The 18,241-nt window shown below is 38.8% G+C and overlaps 2 protein-coding genes across 4 annotated transcripts; one reads left to right on the top strand and one right to left on the bottom strand.

The window, feature by feature from the left end:
* LOC104781021 (acyl-coenzyme A oxidase 4, peroxisomal) lies at positions 9,031–12,708 on the top strand. Its single transcript, XM_010505588.1, has 13 exons — positions 9,031–9,141; positions 9,521–9,625; positions 9,735–9,841; positions 9,930–10,007; positions 10,092–10,215; positions 10,328–10,401; positions 10,508–10,567; positions 10,680–10,789; positions 11,096–11,255; positions 11,380–11,456; positions 11,554–11,725; positions 12,202–12,294; positions 12,380–12,708. The coding sequence occupies exons 1-13, from the start codon at positions 9,114–9,116 to the stop codon at positions 12,500–12,502; spliced, it is 1,311 nt and encodes a 436-aa protein (XP_010503890.1). The 5' UTR covers positions 9,031–9,113; the 3' UTR covers positions 12,503–12,708.
* LOC109124615 (phosphoinositide phosphatase SAC8) lies at positions 12,800–17,843 on the bottom strand. Of its 3 annotated transcripts, none has more exons than XM_010505586.2 (20): positions 17,553–17,837; positions 17,329–17,403; positions 17,111–17,238; positions 16,892–16,983; positions 16,742–16,799; positions 16,581–16,637; positions 16,467–16,500; positions 16,256–16,336; positions 16,067–16,173; positions 15,665–15,751; positions 15,507–15,584; positions 15,277–15,341; positions 15,003–15,101; positions 14,755–14,854; positions 14,229–14,337; positions 14,048–14,120; positions 13,632–13,725; positions 13,440–13,523; positions 13,171–13,243; positions 12,800–13,090 (listed from the first exon to the last, which is right to left on the bottom strand). In XM_010505586.2, the coding sequence occupies exons 1-20, from the start codon at positions 17,707–17,709 to the stop codon at positions 12,963–12,965; spliced, it is 1,779 nt and encodes a 592-aa protein (XP_010503888.1). In that variant the 5' UTR covers positions 17,710–17,837; the 3' UTR covers positions 12,800–12,962. The 3 variants fall into 3 exon arrangements, 2 of the variants coding, with proteins under 2 accessions (XP_010503888.1, XP_010503889.1); XM_010505587.2 differs by having other exon boundaries at positions 13,171–13,237; XR_002037730.1 differs by lacking the exons at positions 12,800–13,090; positions 13,171–13,243; positions 13,440–13,523 and having other exon boundaries at positions 13,697–13,725; positions 14,755–14,840; positions 17,553–17,843.

Raw genomic sequence — 18,241 nt, 5'->3', positions numbered from 1 at the left:
GAGGATGGTGGTTTTAGGGGGTGGAGAGTGTGGTGATAGGGGGTGGGGATGGTGGTGGTAGGGAGGTGGGGATAGTAAGGGTAAAGATAATATTGTATATATTATAGTTTATATAGAGTATATTACTTATACATGGTTAGAGTAGTTATTTGTTGAATTATAGTTTTTTTGTTGGTTATAGGGTGCAATTCCCCTTATCGAAAACCAAAGTTTTTTTTTTTGTCAAGCCGGAGATTTCATTAAATCAAAAGTTACAAACCGGGGTGGGTAACAAAGCCGATTTAGCTAGGGAATCGGCTTTTCAATTGTTTTCTTGTTTGATAAAAGTGAAAGTGCAAGAGTCAAAACCTAAAGATAAGCGAAGGATGTCATAGTGAATCCCGTAGAGTTCCTTAGAAAAAGGCTCTGAATGGAGTGCTTTGATCAGCTGTTGCGAATCTGAAGCAAAGATGATGTTTTTGATACCCAAGTCGAGGGAATGTTGGATGGCAGATAGTATAGCCGAAGCTTCAGCCAAAAGAGGGGTGCTTACGGTCTGTAAAGATGCTTTGCCCTGTGTTTATGACAACGGTGGGTAGTCAGGGAAGATCCATCCCAAACTGGCTTCAAGCGTCTCAGCTCTCCACGCTGCATCGGAGAAGCAGCGGATCGTGTCTGATCAGGTTGTCGGGTTCGAGGGGATCTGGTAAGGATTAGAGTTCTGTGATGGCAGATCTTGAGCTGTTAGCCATTCTCTCGCTTGTTGTAGGGCTGTAGTTACAGTTTCCGGGCCACTTAGAGATTTCTTCTCGAAGATCTTCTTGTTGCTGGTGACCCAAATTTCCCATAAGATCCACAACGATAGAACTCCTTGGCATATACCAGTCGGGGGTAAGCAGATTAATTTGTTAGTTTCTTCAATACTCTGTCGCAAATTGGTGATCATCTCCGGATTTGGTTTTTGTTTGAAATGAGCTAGGTTCCATACTTGTTTAGCAAAGGAGCAATGAAAGAACAAGTGGAGACCTGTTTCCTTTTCATTGCAGTGGGGGCAAACAGCATCCGGGTTGATGTTCCTTTCCTGCAGATTTCTCCCTAATGGGAGAGCATTGTTTAAAGCCTTCCAAAGTAGGAACTTCACTTTAGGAGAGCATCGAATATTCCACACATCTTTGAGCCAGTTGAAGTCTCTCAGAGTCTCGTCCTGGTGAGCATGGTGTTTACCTTCTTTTGATGCCTCGTGATATCCTGACTTTGCTGTATACTCGCCTGATTTGGTAGGGAGCCAGAGGTAGCGATCTGGGGCATCAAATTTACTTGGTCTGAGCAGGAGGATTTCATCCTCAAGGTTAGGTAAGATCTGTCGTATCTTTTCTCTATCCCAAGTCTTAGTGTCAGGGCAGAGTAACTTGTTAACACTCAAGTGTTGGTAATCTTTTGGTGGTGGTCCCATAGGTGTTACGGGTGAGATCAGAGAGATCCAGGGGTCATACCAGACGGAGGAATCAGTTCCAGAGCCAATTGCCTTTCCCAGTTGGGTTTTTAATAAGTCTCTCCCAGTGCAAATGCCTCGCCAAACATGAGAGGCTGTTGATGAAACCGGACATGTACGGAAAGACGCTGATTTGCAGTACTTACCTAGGAGAAGTCTTGCTAACAAGGACTTTGGTCGGTTGAGAATTCGCCAGCTCACTTTTGCAAGGAGGGCGTCATTGAAGCTGGTAATATCTCTAAAACCTAAACCCTCATCTCTCTTTGATTTTGTCATCTTGGTCCATGCTAACCATGACAATTTCTTTTTCTCTTCAGAGGAGTCCCGCCAGAAGCGAGTAAGGGCTGATTGAATCCTTTTACATAGGGACTTGAGGAGCTTAAAACACGACATAGTGTAAGTGGGCATTGCCGAGAGGACTGATTTGAGCATAGTGGTCTTACCAGCGAGAGAGAGAAACTTGGAGGAGTAGCTTCGGGACCGTTGTCTTATTCGATCTATAATCTGGTTGAAAAGGTCCCTTTTCTTCCTGCCAAACATCTCAGGTAATCCCAGGTACTTTCCTAAACCTCCCACCTTTTGTATTTCTAGAATGCGCTGTGTCTCGATTTTTGTCTCCTCAGATGTTTTGGATGAAAAAGTAATTGCTGATTTTGCCTTGTTTATCATATGTCCGGATGCATTCTCATATTTCTTCAGGATGTTGAGAAGCATAGAGCAACTTCGATCATCAGAGCGACAGAAAAACATTGTGTCATCTGCAAAAAGGAGGTGGTTTACTCTGGGGCAACCTAGAGCTATCCTTACACCGGGAAGTCTTCCATCTCGTTGAGCTTTAGAGCAGAGTCCCGACAAGACTTCACTACACAGGATGAATAGGTAAGGGGAAAGAGGGTCGCCTTGGCGGGTCTTTCTTTCAGGATTGACAAGTCCTTGTTCGGCTCCATTTAGTAAGAAAGAGTATGATTCTATGGAAACACACTGCATAATCCATTGTATCCACATTTGACTGAAACCCTTCTCTTGCATAACACACTCAAGGAAATCCCACTCTAATCGATCATAGGCTTTACTCATATCTGTCTTCACCGCCATATGACATTGCTTTGTGGCTTCTGAAGTTTTTAGGTAATGTAGCACCTCGTCTGTAATCAGGACATTGTCTGATATTGCTCTATTTGGAACAAAAGCTGATTGATTCTCAGATATTATGTGTTGCAGGATTGGTTGGAGTCTTCTGGATAACAGCTTGGAGATAATTTTGTAGAAGACAGTACATAAAGCAATAGGTCGGTAATCTGCCATTTTTTGAGGACTCTGGATTTTTGGGATGAGTCGAACATGAGTTTTATTGATAGACTGTTGCAGGTTAGTAGATGAAAAGAAGTATTGGACTTCGATGACAATGTTTGGCCCCACCGTCTCCCAGTTAGACTGGAAAAAGCTAGCAGAGAAGCCATCAGGGCCTGGTGCTTTATCCGGATGGATAGAGAAACAAGCCTTCTTAATTTCTTCAGGGGAGGGTGGTACCGTAAGTGAAATATTCATCTCCAAGGAGATACACGGTTTAATTGCTTCTTTGACAGTGTTTTGTCTCTCTCCCGGATGCGAGGTGAACATATCTGTGAAGTAGTCAGTAATGACCCGGAGGATACCTTCTTCTTCATACACAGCTAAGCCTTCTTTATTCTCTATCACCGAAAATTTATTGATTGTAGTTCTGCATCTGGTGGTAACATGAAAATAGCCTGTGTTTTTGTCGCCTAAGGCTAACCATAGTTGTCGGCTTCTTTGTTTCCAGTAGACTTCCTCTGCTTTATATGTAGAGAGCAAAGAAATGTTCAGCGAGGAGATCTCCCCTTGGTTCTGGTTGATGCTTGACATTGCTGCCTCCAGTTTCTCCTTGAGGTCGTCAATCAAATGGTGGCTGCTCATATATTTTGTCTTAGACCAGGTAATAATATCCCTTCTGCAACGCATGATCTTTGTTTCCACTTCTTCTTGGTCATCAAACAACCAGGCCTCTTGAATAAGATTGGTAACTTCAGAATTATCTTTAAGCATGCGGTCGTACCTAAAAATACCTTTTTTCTTTTTCTTTGATAGGTCCAACTGAGTAATTAAAGGACGATGGTCTGATCCTTCGAAGTTTAGATACTCGCAGCGGCTAAAAGAATATTGTTCTGCCCATAATCCATTAGACATTGCCCTGTCAAGTCGACAAAACACCATGTGATTGTTTCTTTTGCTTCTCCATGACAGGAAGTTGCCGGAGTGCCGGAGGTCAAAAAGATCACATTCTGCCATAAAGGATCTAATGTCCACAAAGGTTCCTTCATTTCTTATCTGGCCACCTTGTTTCTCTGATGCCTTGATGATATCGTTAAAATCCCCCATGAGGTACCAAGGTTCTTCTCTGTTCCGGCCGAGGAGAGTTAGTTCATCCCATATAAGTTTTCTCTTTGATTTGTCTGGTTCCCCCTAGACAAAAATAGCGAAAAAAGTCTTCCCTTCTGTTCTAATTTTTGTGTCTATAAAGTTTTGGCAGTTTGAGATAACTGTGACTTCGATTTCTTGTTTCCAAAGCAGAGCTAGACCTCCCCCTCCTGGACTGTGGGGAGGGACAAGGTGGTGGGAATGGAGATTCAGACAACTAAGGGAATTGAGGACCACATCATCAGGATTCTTTGTCTCCATGAGGAATATTAGTTCCGGTGAGAACTTGGATTGAATCTCCCGGAGTCGTTGGACTGTTATGGGATTCCCCAAACCACAACAGTTCCAACTCAAAATCTTTAAGGAAGAGGATCGGGTGGATTGTGAAAATCCACCCTCCTCTTCACAATAGGCGGTATGATCTTTCCTTTTGGAGCTGTTTTGCTTGATGATGGTTGAGATTGAATTCCGGGCTTGGTAATATTTTGCTCTGGCAGGAATTCCAGCCCACAATGCTGTCGCCAGATACTGCTGCGTGTTTCTTCCCGCTGTTTTTATCAACCAACATGTCAATATCACAACTCAATCCTATAATCCATAATACTATGAATCAAAAGCCTTTCTTTACCTTGATGAATTGAGAAAGATGTCACTGTTACACCACCTATCAACAATGCGGATGCTACTGGCAGGAACTGTTTCTTTTTCCAAAAAACAAACAAGATCTAGTCAGCTTCTTCTGTTTGTTGGATTGAGGTCTCGATCGTTTCAAATGCAATTATATGTTTGCGTTCACATATGATACTAGATTCATTTAAGTGCCAAACGCAAAGGCCAACTAATTAACAGGTGAAATTTTGTTTAATATGTTCAAGATTGTGGTACGGAGGAACATACAGACGGTTGTTCTCCAATGGGCTGAAGTTGTGAAGGGCTGTTTGTGCCCACTGTGTATCGACCACTTATGAGATCCAAAGCATCCTGGAAAATAAAAATCTCTATCAGTTTTTGTTTTCTCTACCTTCAGTTTATCATCTTTTACCTCACTTCTAATTTGCTGCTTCATTTATAAGTGTAGAAAAAACTTGCCTGCCTTACACCATCCTGGAAGTTATTCAGATAATATCTCGACATCGCACTGATGCCATCTTTGATTGCTCCAGCCATAGTCTGTTTCCCGTACCTTCACCAAAACACCCCATAGCGTATATTACTATTATCATTTACATGGTCATTCTAAATAAGTAATTTCAGCCCAAGTCCTAAAGCATTTTTAGAGAAACTACACCCAAAGTAAACAGAAAAATCAAGATTGCTATTACAGGTTATCAATCTTGTAATAACGTATTGAGATAAAATCATGGAAAATTCTGACAGTGTTGATGCATGGTTAAGATAAAAGCTTAAACTGTAAACTTAAAAAGACATCGTCACTATCACATGAATTGTTAGCCAACTAAAATCAATATGGTCTTTCAAAGGAGCACAAGCAGACTATGTCTCACCTGACGAGGTCACCCTTAAGAGCATATGTCCCAGCGTATTGCAAGCTAATCTCGTCCCCTTGCTCAGCCCAAACTATGAGAAAAGCAAAAGGATTAAAGGTTTTGATGAAGAGAGAAGATATCTACAGCTTTAAAGCTGGACACTGCACTGAATTTTTTGAAAATGATGACAACCACTTACTTGTTCTGAACTTTGTGTAATCATCTTCGAACAAAGACACACAATCTGTGGAATCAAACACCCCGATCCTTTGAAGTTGTAGATTCAGAATTTTTTGGGCCATGTAACTCTTTTCATATGATGCAACAAAAAGGAAAGAAAGCAATCAGAAGCAACTCAATTAGAAAGGTTTAGAATGTAATTACTAGCTGTTCAATGGTAGTGTTTGCATCTTAGGTACAAGGTTTCAATTTCGACCTTTTAAAAAGCTTTACAACAAGTATTTTTTTTAAACCGTTAGGTGCAACCAGAGATGATATTACGTCAATCTTACATATATGAAAACAGTGATTTTTGCCCCAAAAAAAATAGTTTAAATGCATAGCCAAGTTCCCAAAATCTCAGATGACACAAAAGAGGGTTTACCAACAGTTCTTTACACGCTCCACCCAATATCACCCATGAGTTTATATATAGAACATACCGTACCAATCAAGATGGCTACTGGAAATGGAAAACCATGAGTAAGAATAATAATTCAACAAACCTGGGTAACATTTGTGCGGTCAAGACAGTCAATGCAATTAGATCTGATCACTCCTTTCTGCTCTTCTAGGATGTTCTCGTCTGCGTCTACAAGGAAATATCTGCTCAGATTGGATTAGTTGCAGCTGAAATAAAACGCTCAGTACAGCTAGCAGCAAGCTAACTTGAGCCAAACAAATAACATCTGACTGCTAACCATATTAACTTAGCTGAAATGAGCAGAACAAAAACCATAGTTTTTCTGCTTACCCTTGCTTTTCAAATGCATCCCCAATCTGTTCATACAGTACTCCCAAGTTGTCGAAGTTTGTAGTTCCACAGACCTGATGGAAGTCAAAGGAGACATATCTGCGTCCAACAATCTCATTACTAACAATATCTCTTAATCCACTTGACGTGTATGATCTAAGAAAACTCCCTTCTTGACTCCAGGTAGTGGTGTTTCTCTTTTGGTGCCCGGAAATTATCAGCTGGAGTGTAGTAGTTTCTTCTGCCTTGTCTTTGGTCATGCGGTGTCTCCTGGGAATTCAAAGTTTCCTTAGATTCTCTGGCAGCATTGTAACCAGGGCAGTGTCGCTTCTCATGGGTGAGTCTAAAGCAGTAAGTGCAATGGTTTTTCAGGTTTTTATAGTCAAGGGTCACTAAAGCTTCGTTTCCATCTGGGAACTCAACTATAGTTTCTTTTGTCAGGGGTTGAAGGCCATTTATCATGACTATGAGTTTTACTGCTGAAGAGGTGATTTCCTTGTCAAGTATCTCTCCTAAAGCTTCACCGATCAGATGGAGCATGGCTGGTTGCCAGTAGTGCTTCAGGAGCCGTTGGATCTCGATCCAGAATGGAATCTGCGAGGGGAAAGAGTCGGAAATGGTTGGTTCCCAACGCTGCAGGATTACCATCCATTGGTCATAATGGTATGGTCTGTTGTCAAGGACTTTCAGTAGGTCTTCCTCTAGTTCGAAACTAAACTGGAAGCATCCCTTTCCCAGATCTGAGCCTGTAGCTTTACCTTTTAAGTTCCAACGGTTTGAGAAGAAGGGTAACATGGTCCATAAGCGCTGGTTTGACGGGTTGGTAAGTCTTCCGATCAGGGTGAGAGCATTAGCTTCGATAAGATGACTTGTGTCCAGTTCTGGAGCTTTGAGGCGTCTTGGGGGAGGGGGAAAGAAGACCCCGTCCACTCCTTTTCCTTTCAGGTGGTAAGGGAACTTTGATGTCATGTTGGCTAGGCTTTCTCAGTTAGGGTAACAAGGGATTAGTTAGGGTTACTTACCAGACGGTAAGATTTTTAGAGCAGTGGCACAAGGTTTACACAAGGAACTGGAAAGAGGAGAGAACAGTTGAAGGAAGGATTCCGTTACCGATTTTCATAGTTGGGGGATGGAGGTACGAAACAGAAAACTTCATTAATGTGTGTAAGTTCGGTGGTTTGTGACGGAGGGCTTGCCGGAGGAACGTGACGGACCGATGGTAGACTTCAACATTCGGCCACGGACCGCGGGATATTACTTCTTTTAGTACGAAGTAGTAGGTAAGATCCAGTTATTTGAAAACTCCATGCTTCTTGCGGTTGACCTAGGAACTCGTGCCTGGGAGCTTTTTCCCCTACAACACCTTTTGGAAAACCAAAGTTTCATGCATACAAATCTGGCGGATTTAATTAGAACCATTATTCACACCGTAAAAATGCTTATACAAATAATATTTTACTACGATTTAACCCGCGTTACACCGCAGGACAATATTTTTAATTTTAAAATTTTAAAATTTATATTGTATTTATTTGTTATTTTATTATTATTTTATTAATTTTAAAAATATAAAATTTTACAGGTATTTGATCTAAGTATTCAAAGTATAGATTTTTGTAGTGTTTTCGAGGTTTTAACCCGTGTGGTATATGTATAGTCTAGTATCTCTCCTGGTACACATCTAAAAGTGTCACCAATCCCACCAATCCCACCAATCCCACTCTTATTTAACCCGCAATACAGCGCATGACAATATTTGGTTATTTAACCCGCAATACACCGCGGGTTAAATTTGTTACTCAAATGATGTTGTGTCATTAAAACGGAATAGGACCGTCCTATAGTCACCAAACATCTATTAAAATGGATTTTTGAGATTTTTATAGGATTAATCATTTAATGCATAAAGTTGTTTTAGAAACAAACGGAATGTATATATATTTTCAACCTTTGTATGGCAATAAACGTTTAAAATTAGGTTGGTTTAAATAGATCCATTAATTGATTTTTTACAAATGTTATTTTAGAAAAATCTGTAGGGATTAATAGATGTTGTGAAGATATTTATGGCAATGAACGTATCAAATTAGGTCATTTTAAATAGTTTCATTAATTGAGTTTTTATGAAATGTTATTTTAAGAAATTAATAGGGGTTAATGTTGTAAATAAAACAAAATAATCAAGAAAAACTAAAAGAGCATAAGACATAATGTACTTCAAAAATGTTAATATAAATATAATTCTCTAACGCAAATGAGTTAGTATATGAAAAGCTTCCATATATAATTCATGCGACAACGACAAACGAATAGCAACGATGTACTGTATGTTTCATCTTGCTGTCGTTGAATACAACCAATATTGTAACGTAAACGACATATATTTTCTCGAAATTGTTAAATATCGTTTTCAAATTCTTCTACACCTAAAAAAATTCCTAACATTTCCATCACCAATCTTTTTCATAATTAGACATTAGTATTGTCCCTTATTAAAGAAAAAAAAAAAAGCGGGTCCAAAACGTAACATTTGGAAATCAGGATAAGTTGATAACTTCAATGCAAAAGAAAAGAGGAAATTTACAAAAATAGTAACCGGGTCGGGTCGGGTCGGGTCGGGTCGAGTCGGGGCAGGTCCTGATTAGTCATCCATTTATCTCTTCCTTGCGCAATTTTACACATTCGTCACTTTCGTTCATCATCACGGAGCCGTAGGGTAGAGATAATTGTATCTTCTTCTTCAACCATGACTGTTCTCAAATCTGCCGATCAAGGTTCGTTTTCGTCCTCTCTGTATCTTCCATTTTCTCGTTTTGCATGAATCGTGCACCTTAATTTTGTAATTTTTTTTTTGTTGCTCTTGCATGATGGTTTTATGAGTCGATCACCTCGATCGAACAGGTGATATCGTTGGGTAGGTCAATAAGATTGTGTTTCGAGTGTTAGTTTGGCATAATTTTGACGAAGATTGTGAATTTTTTTCGGAGATTTTGCGATTTCAAAATTCGTATTACAGAGTCTGTTTTCGTTTGTATATAGTGTAGCGGATCATGATTGCTGAAACTTGTATAGGAATTGCTAATTATGAATTGAATTTCGGGTTTTGAGAGTTGAGAGAATTGTTAATTATGAATTGAAATTTTGGTTTTGCAGAAAATAATGAGAAGAAGGCGAGGAGTTCATATCTTGATTTGCCAGCTATGGAGATATCTAAAGCATTTCCTCAAGCAACACCAGCCTCTACATTTCCACCGTGCAGTGAGGATTATTACATCTCTTCTTCTTCTTCTTCTTCTTCTTCTTCTAAATGGTTTTATTTGGATGGTTTATTGTACTTATGCTTAATTTGTGTGGATACTGCCTGCAGCTTCGGACTATTACCATTTCAATGATCTATTGACTCCAGAGGAACAGGCCGTCCGGAAGAGAGTGAGGGAGTGCATGGAGAAAGAAGTTGCCCCGATTATGACTGAGGTGTCTATCTTCATGTTTTGAGATTGTTTTGTCTTTGATTGTATAGTAGCGTTACATCATTGCTCTTCTTTTGAATTTTGCTTCTCAGTACTGGGAGAAGGCAGAATTTCCATTCCAGATCATTCCAAAGCTTGGGGCTTTACGTGTAGCTGGTGGCTCAATCAAGGTAATTTTCAATGCTAGGCTTTGGGTTTTTGTTTGGTTATGTGAATGGAAACTTCAAAATATTGATTTGGTTTTGAATTCTTAGGGTTATGGATGTCCTGGCCTCTCCATCACTGCTAACGCAATTGCCACAGCGGAAATAGCTAGAGTTGATGCAAGTTGTGGGACTTTCATGTTGGTGCATGCTTCTTTGGGTATGCTCACTATTGGTAAGATCTCCTAATATTTCTTTCTTGGCCTCTTTAATAATCAATTGTTTTGATAAAGTCCATATTAGGATTTGCATGACCTTAATTTCTTCTGATTTTTTTTCAAGAATAGCACTTTGTGGATCAGAAGCACAGAAGCAGGAGCATTTGCCTGCTATGGCTCAATTGACTTCTGTGGCTTGTTGGGTGAGTACATGGATCTTGGACTTAGAGGATTTGCATCCCTTGGATAAGTTTTTGTGTAATGTAAACATGGTGTTGATTTCATTACATGTGTTGGACTTGTATAAAGGCTTTGACAGAGCCGGACAATGGAAGCGATGCAAGTGGTCTAATAACAACTGCCAAAAAGGTGGTGCTAACTTCTCTCTTTTTATTCAATTGCTTGTAACCTTTCCTGCTCTTTTTCTGCGATTGTCGGAAGTTTCATTGTTTTGACCTTTTTCAACTGGCTACTTCATCAGGTTGAAGGAGGTTGGATACTTAATGGTCAAAAGCGTTGGATCGGAAACAGCACTTTTGCAGATGTGTTGATCATCTTTGCTAGGAATACGACAACCAACCAAGTCAATGGGTATGTCAATATATTTGGCTTTCTCAGATCTCTTAGATTTTGTATCTTAGATGTAGAGGTAGTTTCTCAGAAACTGAAGGTGATGAGGTGGATCTTGATTTCAGATTATGGTAGATTTTGAAAATCCATTTTTCAAAAGAATGCTAAAATAGATTGCTCTACGACTACAGTTGAATGTACGGAACAAGTTTATTTGTATGGACTGTCATCAAGAGCATACTGGACTTAAGTGTTTATTCCAAATACACATCATTCGATTTAGATAGTCTAAATTTCTACAGAAATTTACCGGCAACCCTCTTGCAGATTCATAGTCAAGAAAGATGCGCCTGGCTTAACGGCTACCAAGATCCCAAATAAAATAGGTTTACGTATTGTTCAAAATGGAGATATTCTACTACAGAATGTCTTTGTTCCTGATGAGGATCGGTTACCTGGGGTAAATTCTTTCCAGGACACCAGCAAGGTACTGTTGTGATAGTTTCACATGACCCAAAAAATGCTCTTGAATACTTTATCACCAGCAAAACGTCACATCTTCCTCTTTTCTTTGTTATGCTTAACTTTTTGTCTACACTTTCATTGAGTAGGTCCTGGCTGTCTCACGTGTAATGGTGGCCTGGCAACCAATTGGCATATCAATGGGAATCTACGATATGTGTCACAGGTATTCTTGGGGAAACAGCCAGATCTCAGCAATCATAGTATGAGCATTCGTTTCATTATGTATAGTACAATACTCATATAATGTGTATTGTTTCAAGGTATCTGAAAGAGAGGAAACAGTTTGGAGTACCATTGGCTGCTTTCCAGTTAAACCAACAGAAGCTTGTTGAGATGCTAGGTAATGTTCAAGCAATGTTTCTAATGGGTTGGCGTCTCTGCAAGCTATATGAGTCAGGTCAGATGACTCCAGGTCAAGCCAGTTTAGGAAAGGTATAATAACAGCAATTCCTTTTTTTTGCTTTCATATGAGTTTCTTTTTGCTGATTATTCGACATAGAGAAACATGGTGTCTAATTACATAGTCGATACACTAGCCGTAGTAAGATGGTTTAAACAACAATAGGAACTCATAGTTATGAACCATTTGGTAGGAGACCTGTCATATTAGCTTGAGATGCATCACTTGTTTGCTTGAAGAGAATGTGTAGTAACAAGAGAATAAACGTATCATTGTATAGAGGTTAGGGAAAGTACAACTAATGTGAGTGTAGCAATATAGCGAATAGAGGCCCGTCACATCTGCTAATGTTCCTGTATCCATAACCGTATGAGGGTCTATTCTACCCAAATGTAGGAAGGTCTATGTTCACGAGCTGAGACGAGATAAACTTTCTTATGAATTGTAGTGTCGGAATTAAACTTAGCTCTGTATCGAATAATATCATTTATTCATTTGCATAACCTAGGCATGGATTTCATCGAAAGCGAGGGAAACTGCGTCACTCGGTCGGGCATTACTTGGTGGGAATGGAATTTTATCAGATTTTCTGGTGGCAAAGGTGAGCTTATTTTCATATATGTCTCGACGGTTGGCTATTATTGAATAAAGATCATAGTTAAATGCTAAAATGTAAACTTTTGCAGGCTTTCTGTGACCTTGAACCCATTTTTACGTACGAAGGGACTTACGATATAAACACCTTAGTCACGGGAAGGGAAGTAACTGGGATTGCGAGTTTCAAACCAGCTACCCGAAGCCGTCTTTAAGCTAAAGGTTGTGCAGTGTTTGTTGTTGTCTGTTGGTTACTTTTGTTTATGTAACGTGGGCATTCACAAGTGTGCCAAATAATCCGATCTCAAAGCTTTTAGGGTCGTGTGCAATTGGGAATTATAATTTGGTTAATGTTTTATTAAAGACATCATATATAACTTTTGTTACAATGTCAATAAAATCGTTGTGCTTTTTTTTTTGATCGACACTGGATCAGATATCGTGTTTGGGTGAGTCGGTTTTATATTTACCTAAATTTTGTTTTAGTAGATTTCATTATGATATGCATAAGATCAATAATAACGACACATAAAAAAAGTGCAGTGAAATAGCCTTCTAGTTCTAAGATTCTTGTACGGAAGTTCAACAAGAAATACAAGAGAAAGCAGACGAGGTAAAGTGTGCGTGTGTTTTGAGAAGAATGTGAGACACAAATCATCTCAGTTCATATGGAAATCAAATTAGATGGCAGAGACGAGGCCTTGAACACAAGTGCCTTCCATTGGCCTTGATCATCGCCACAACTCCTGCAGTCACTCCAGCCCACAATGCTGTCGCCAGATACTGCTGCGTGTTTCTTCCCGCTGTTTTTATCAACCAACATGTCAATATCACAACTCAATCCTATAATCCATAATACTATGAATCAAAAGCCTTTCTTTACCTTGATGAATTGAGAAAGATGTCACTGTTACACCACCTATCAACAATGCGGATGCTACTGGCAGGAACTGTTTCTTTTTCCAAAAAACAAACAAGATCTAGTCAGCTTCTTCTGTTTGTTGGATTGAGGTCTCGATCGTTTCAAATGCAATTATATGTTTGCGTTCACATATGATACTAGATTCATTTAAGTGCCAAACGCAAAGGCCAACTAATTAACAGGTGAAATTTTGTTTAATATGTTCAAGATTGTGGTACGGAGGAACATACAGACGGTTGTGCTCCAATGGGCTGAAGTTGTGAAGGGCTGTTTGTGCCCACTGTGTATCGACCACTTATGAGATCCAAAGCATCCTGGAAAATAAAAATCTCTATCAGTTTTTGTTTTCTCTACCTTCAGTTTATCATCTTTTACCTCACTTCTAATTTGCTGCTTCATTTATAAGTGTAGAAAAAACTTGCCTGCCTTACACCATCCTGGAAGTTATTCAGATAATATCTCGACATCGCACTGATGCCATCTTTGATTGCTCCAGCCATAGTCTGTTTCCCGTACCTTCACCAAAACACCCCATAGCGTATATTACTATTATCATTTACATGGTCATTCTAAATAAGTAATTTCAGCCCAAGTCCTAAAGCATTTTTAGAGAAACTACACCCAAAGTAAACAGTAAACTCAAGATTGCTAGTACAGGTTATCAATCTTGTAATAACGTATTGAGATAACATCATGGAAAATTCTGACAGTGTTGATGCATGGTTAAGATAAAAGCTTAAACTGTAAACTTAAAAAGACATCGTCACTATCACATGAATTGTTAGCCAACTAAAATCAATATGGTCTTTCAAAGGAGCACAAGCAGACTATGTCTCACCTGACGAGGTCACCCTTAAGAGCATATGTCCCAGCGTATTGCAAGCTAATCTCGTCCCCTTGCTCAGCCCAAACTATGAGAAAAGCAAAAGGATTAAAGGTTTTGATGAAGAGAGAAGATATCTACAGCTTTAAAGCTGGACACTGCACTGAATTTTTTGAAAATGATGACAACCACTTACTTGTTCTGAACTTTGTGTAATCATCTTCGAACAAAGACACACAATCTGTGGAATCAAACACCCCGATCCTTTGAAGTTGTAGATTCAGAATTTTTTGGGCCATGTAACTCTTTTCATATGATGCAACAAAAAGGAAAGAAAGCAATCAGAAGCAACTCAATTAGAAAGGTTTAGAATGTAATTACTAGCTGTTCAATGGTAGTGTTTGCATCTTAGGTACAAGGTTTCAATTTCGACCTTTTAAAAAGCTTTACAACAAGTATTTTTTTTAAACCGTTAGGTGCAACCAGAGATGATATTACGTCAATCTTACATATATGAAAACAGTGATTTTTGCCCCAAAAAAAATAGTTTAAATGCATAGCCAAGTTCCCAAAATCTCAGATGACACAAAAGAGGGTTTACCAACAGTTCTTTACACGCTCCACCCAATATCACCCATGAGTTTATATATAGAACATACCGTACCAATCAAGATGGCTACTGGAAATGGAAAACCATGAGTAAGAATAATAATTCAACAAACCTGGGTAACATTTGTGCGGTCAAGACAGTCAATGCAATTAGATCTGATCACTCCTTTCTGCTCTTCTAGGATGTTCTCGTCTGCGTCTACAAGGAAATATCTGCTCAGATTGGATTAGTTGCAGCTGAAATAAAACGCTCAGTACAGCTAGCAGCAAGCTAACTTGAGCCAAACAAATAACATCTGACTGCTAACCATATTAACTTAGCTGAAATGAGCAGAACAAAAACCATAGTTTTTCTGCTTACCCTTGCTTTTCAAATGCATCCCCAATCTGTTCATACAGTACTCCCAAGTTGTCGAAGTTTGTAGTTCCACAGACCTGATGGAAGTCAAAGGAGACATATCTGCGTCCAACAATCTCATTACTAACAATATCTCTTAATCCACTTGACGTGTATGATCTAAGAAAACTTAAGGTAAAAGAAAATTTTCACAGTCAAAGCTGAGAGATAATCCCAAAAAAAAACCTAATACATAAAAGATAGAAGGTAAATGCGTTATATGGATATGGTGTTTTACCTCACAGTTTGAAGCTTCTCCATTTCGGTGGCATATGCCTTGCTTAATTCACCTTCAGCTCCATGCTAATGCAGTCCAATATCATACATTATAAGTAAGCAAGTGAAAATTTGCATAGCAGCAACCACACTAGAGTTGAAGCCAAATGTCCTAATTTTCACATGTCAAAGTGCACATATGTTTTTTGCCATTTACTTTTGTTATCTGGAATGAGGAGAAAAGAAATCAACCTGATCTGTTAGGTCAACTGCAATTACGTCTCCATATCTTTGGCAAAGATCATGGAAATGGTGCTGCACGACTTTTGGCTGGAGGCAGAAGTAAAGTAATTAAATTTGAGGGTTGGACAGAGTATAACTAATCTGGTCACAAGATCTTAAAAAGTTACCGTCTCTTCATGCTTATTTATCTTAAGCTGTGGCTTATAGCTCAAATCAACGATCTGCTCCCAAAGAAGTGGGATTGAACCTCGAACCTAGTAAGTGAAAGCGAGACAGTTACAGTCGGCAAGAAATGAAAGGGAAAGCTTACAAAATCAAAACAGAGAAGAATAAAAGCAAGGTGCCCTACATGATCAAGTGGAGAGATGAAGCAACAAATAATGAAATAGGGAATTTTGAGTAAATCAAACTATATCAAAGAAAACTTCAAACAGTAAACCATTCAGCCGAAATGTTATGAAAAAAAGTCTCACATGGATCAATGAATGTGATTCTACAGATTGTGCAAATGAAATAATACATCATTTTAACAGGACACTGCAAAAAATGAGCTCTTAACAACAGTATACCTGCAATACTGAGAACTTGAAACCATTAATCTCCACTATTTGTTCAGTTTCCACAAAATTAGCCGTGTCCCCCTCCAGATTGGCTCCTCTTCTCCACATACGTGTACCTGGGATGCCAATTTCAGAATCACTGTCAAACAAACATGCATTCAACTGAATTTTCCAGCAGAACTACAAGTTAAACCCTACCTAGACGCCGTGTACAGCGCCTGGAAATTAGCGATATCACAGCAGGAGAATTCTTGAGCTTTAGCTCAGCAACTTGGTAGCTTAACCATTAGTTAATGTTAAACAACACGTATTGGAGTATCATCTATTAAAATCATATTTGAAAGACATAGCATTAAAAATATAGAAAGTCCAAGAAGATGCGAAACAGAAGATAAAACAAAAAGGATATTCCCTTGAAGTAGAGGAAGAATAAAACCATCCAGCTGCCACAATAAAAGAAGGTTAGATCAGTAAAATTTAACATGGAATGAGAAGATTTAATGATTAAAATCATAAATCTTACTTTGCATTCTATTAATTCCTCCAAAAGACGCCAGTTCCAAACAAATCGAGGGTCAGCCTGACAAGTGCAGGTAAACCTTCAGCTAACTTTAACTCGACGAACAACAATGTAAGATCCAAGAAGATCCTTTTTGTAAAGAAAGAAGCAGATGAAAATCAAACCTGCTTCCATATGGGCTTACGATTCCAACCTTCAGCTAGCTTGCACCTTCTTTGCAAGCTGCAACATTGGATCAATGTAACCAATATATATTAAGCCACGGAAATCCGTAACACTCTTTTACTCAAGATCATCAGATAGTGAAAACTTACTTCAATGTTATATCTGTTTCATATGAAAAATACAATCCAGGGGTTGCCTCAAGTGCTTGTAACAGAGTCCTAAAATATGTTTCATCCTTTTTCTGCACAAGCCACCATTCAGATTAGTGACCAAATGCTTTAGAAAACTTCACTCATTCATAAACTCCAAACATTTAAAAACCCCAAAAAGTTCATATGTCAATTAAACTTAACAAGAGCAAACCTTACTTCTTGAGCAGTAGCAAACCTCAAAGCCTCATTGCAAGGTAGGAATTTCATAGCCGTAACTCTAAAAATCGGAAAACCAAGGAAACTTCCAGCTTTCTCCCGAGACGTTATAACGAGCAAGTATGTTCCTATACATTATTGAAGTTTAAACCAGCATATGAGAATCTCAAATCGGAGCCACAGTACAGTAGTTCCTTTTGAGCAGAAACCAAATTCACCTGCTAAGAGCCTAATAGTTCCTCCTACGCCATAGATAGTAGAGACTTTAGTAGGATTCCCAGAAGATGCGTCTTCTGCAGTAGCGAAGAAACAGCAATGAACATCAAATACGGTCGAACACTTCAAAAGCATAAAACACTAAACCTAACGAGAAATCGAATCAACAGATTCGTCATCTTCTATAGATTTCAAAACATCAAACGGAGAGAGTGTCGATGATTACCATCAAGAGGTTTGATATTGCCATCACGCCGATTAACGGAGAAGCCGCGTTCATGAGGCGAATCGACGACTGGTGTGACGACGTACTTATCCCGAAACTCAAGAAGCTTAAATTGATCGTTAAGCTTGAATCTACTCGAAGATGGAGCGATCTCCATTAACGCAAACACTGAGATTTTCAAAAATAGGAATACAATTGAAGGAAGATGATGATGTTTGTTAGAGTTTGGATTGGTTCAATCAACACGGGATCAGGAGAGAATAAAAGATACAAAAAAATTCAATGATTGTTCATTTTTTTCTTCTTCATAGTTGACTGTTTGCCACGTGTTTGGTGTATTTATGGGCTTTCTTTGGGCCTAATATTAAAAACGGTCCTACTGCTTTAATGAAGATGGTGACTGGTCAGTAGTGATTATGTACTATTTATGTCCATTTCCGGTTCGGTTCAGATTTTTTTAGTTTAGGAGTTTGTTAGCAAATTAGTACATTTTAAAAATATAATTGGGAAACTAATATATTTATTATTTAAAATTGAAAAAATATGATGTTGTGTAATAGAGAATTTGTGAAATAGAGAGAAATGATAGGGCATAGCTTTGGTGAGAAAATTACAAAAATGGATATGTTTGTGAGTAAAAAATAAAACATTTTTTTTCCTCCATTCATAATTATTCAAATAATTGTTAA

This window comes from Camelina sativa, chromosome 4, assembly GCF_000633955.1.
Source record: "Camelina sativa cultivar DH55 chromosome 4, Cs, whole genome shotgun sequence".
NCBI lineage: Eukaryota > Viridiplantae > Streptophyta > Magnoliopsida > Brassicales > Brassicaceae > Camelina > Camelina sativa.
The sequence above is the reverse complement of the archived record's forward strand: the minus strand, read 5'-3'. Positions and strand labels throughout refer to the sequence as shown.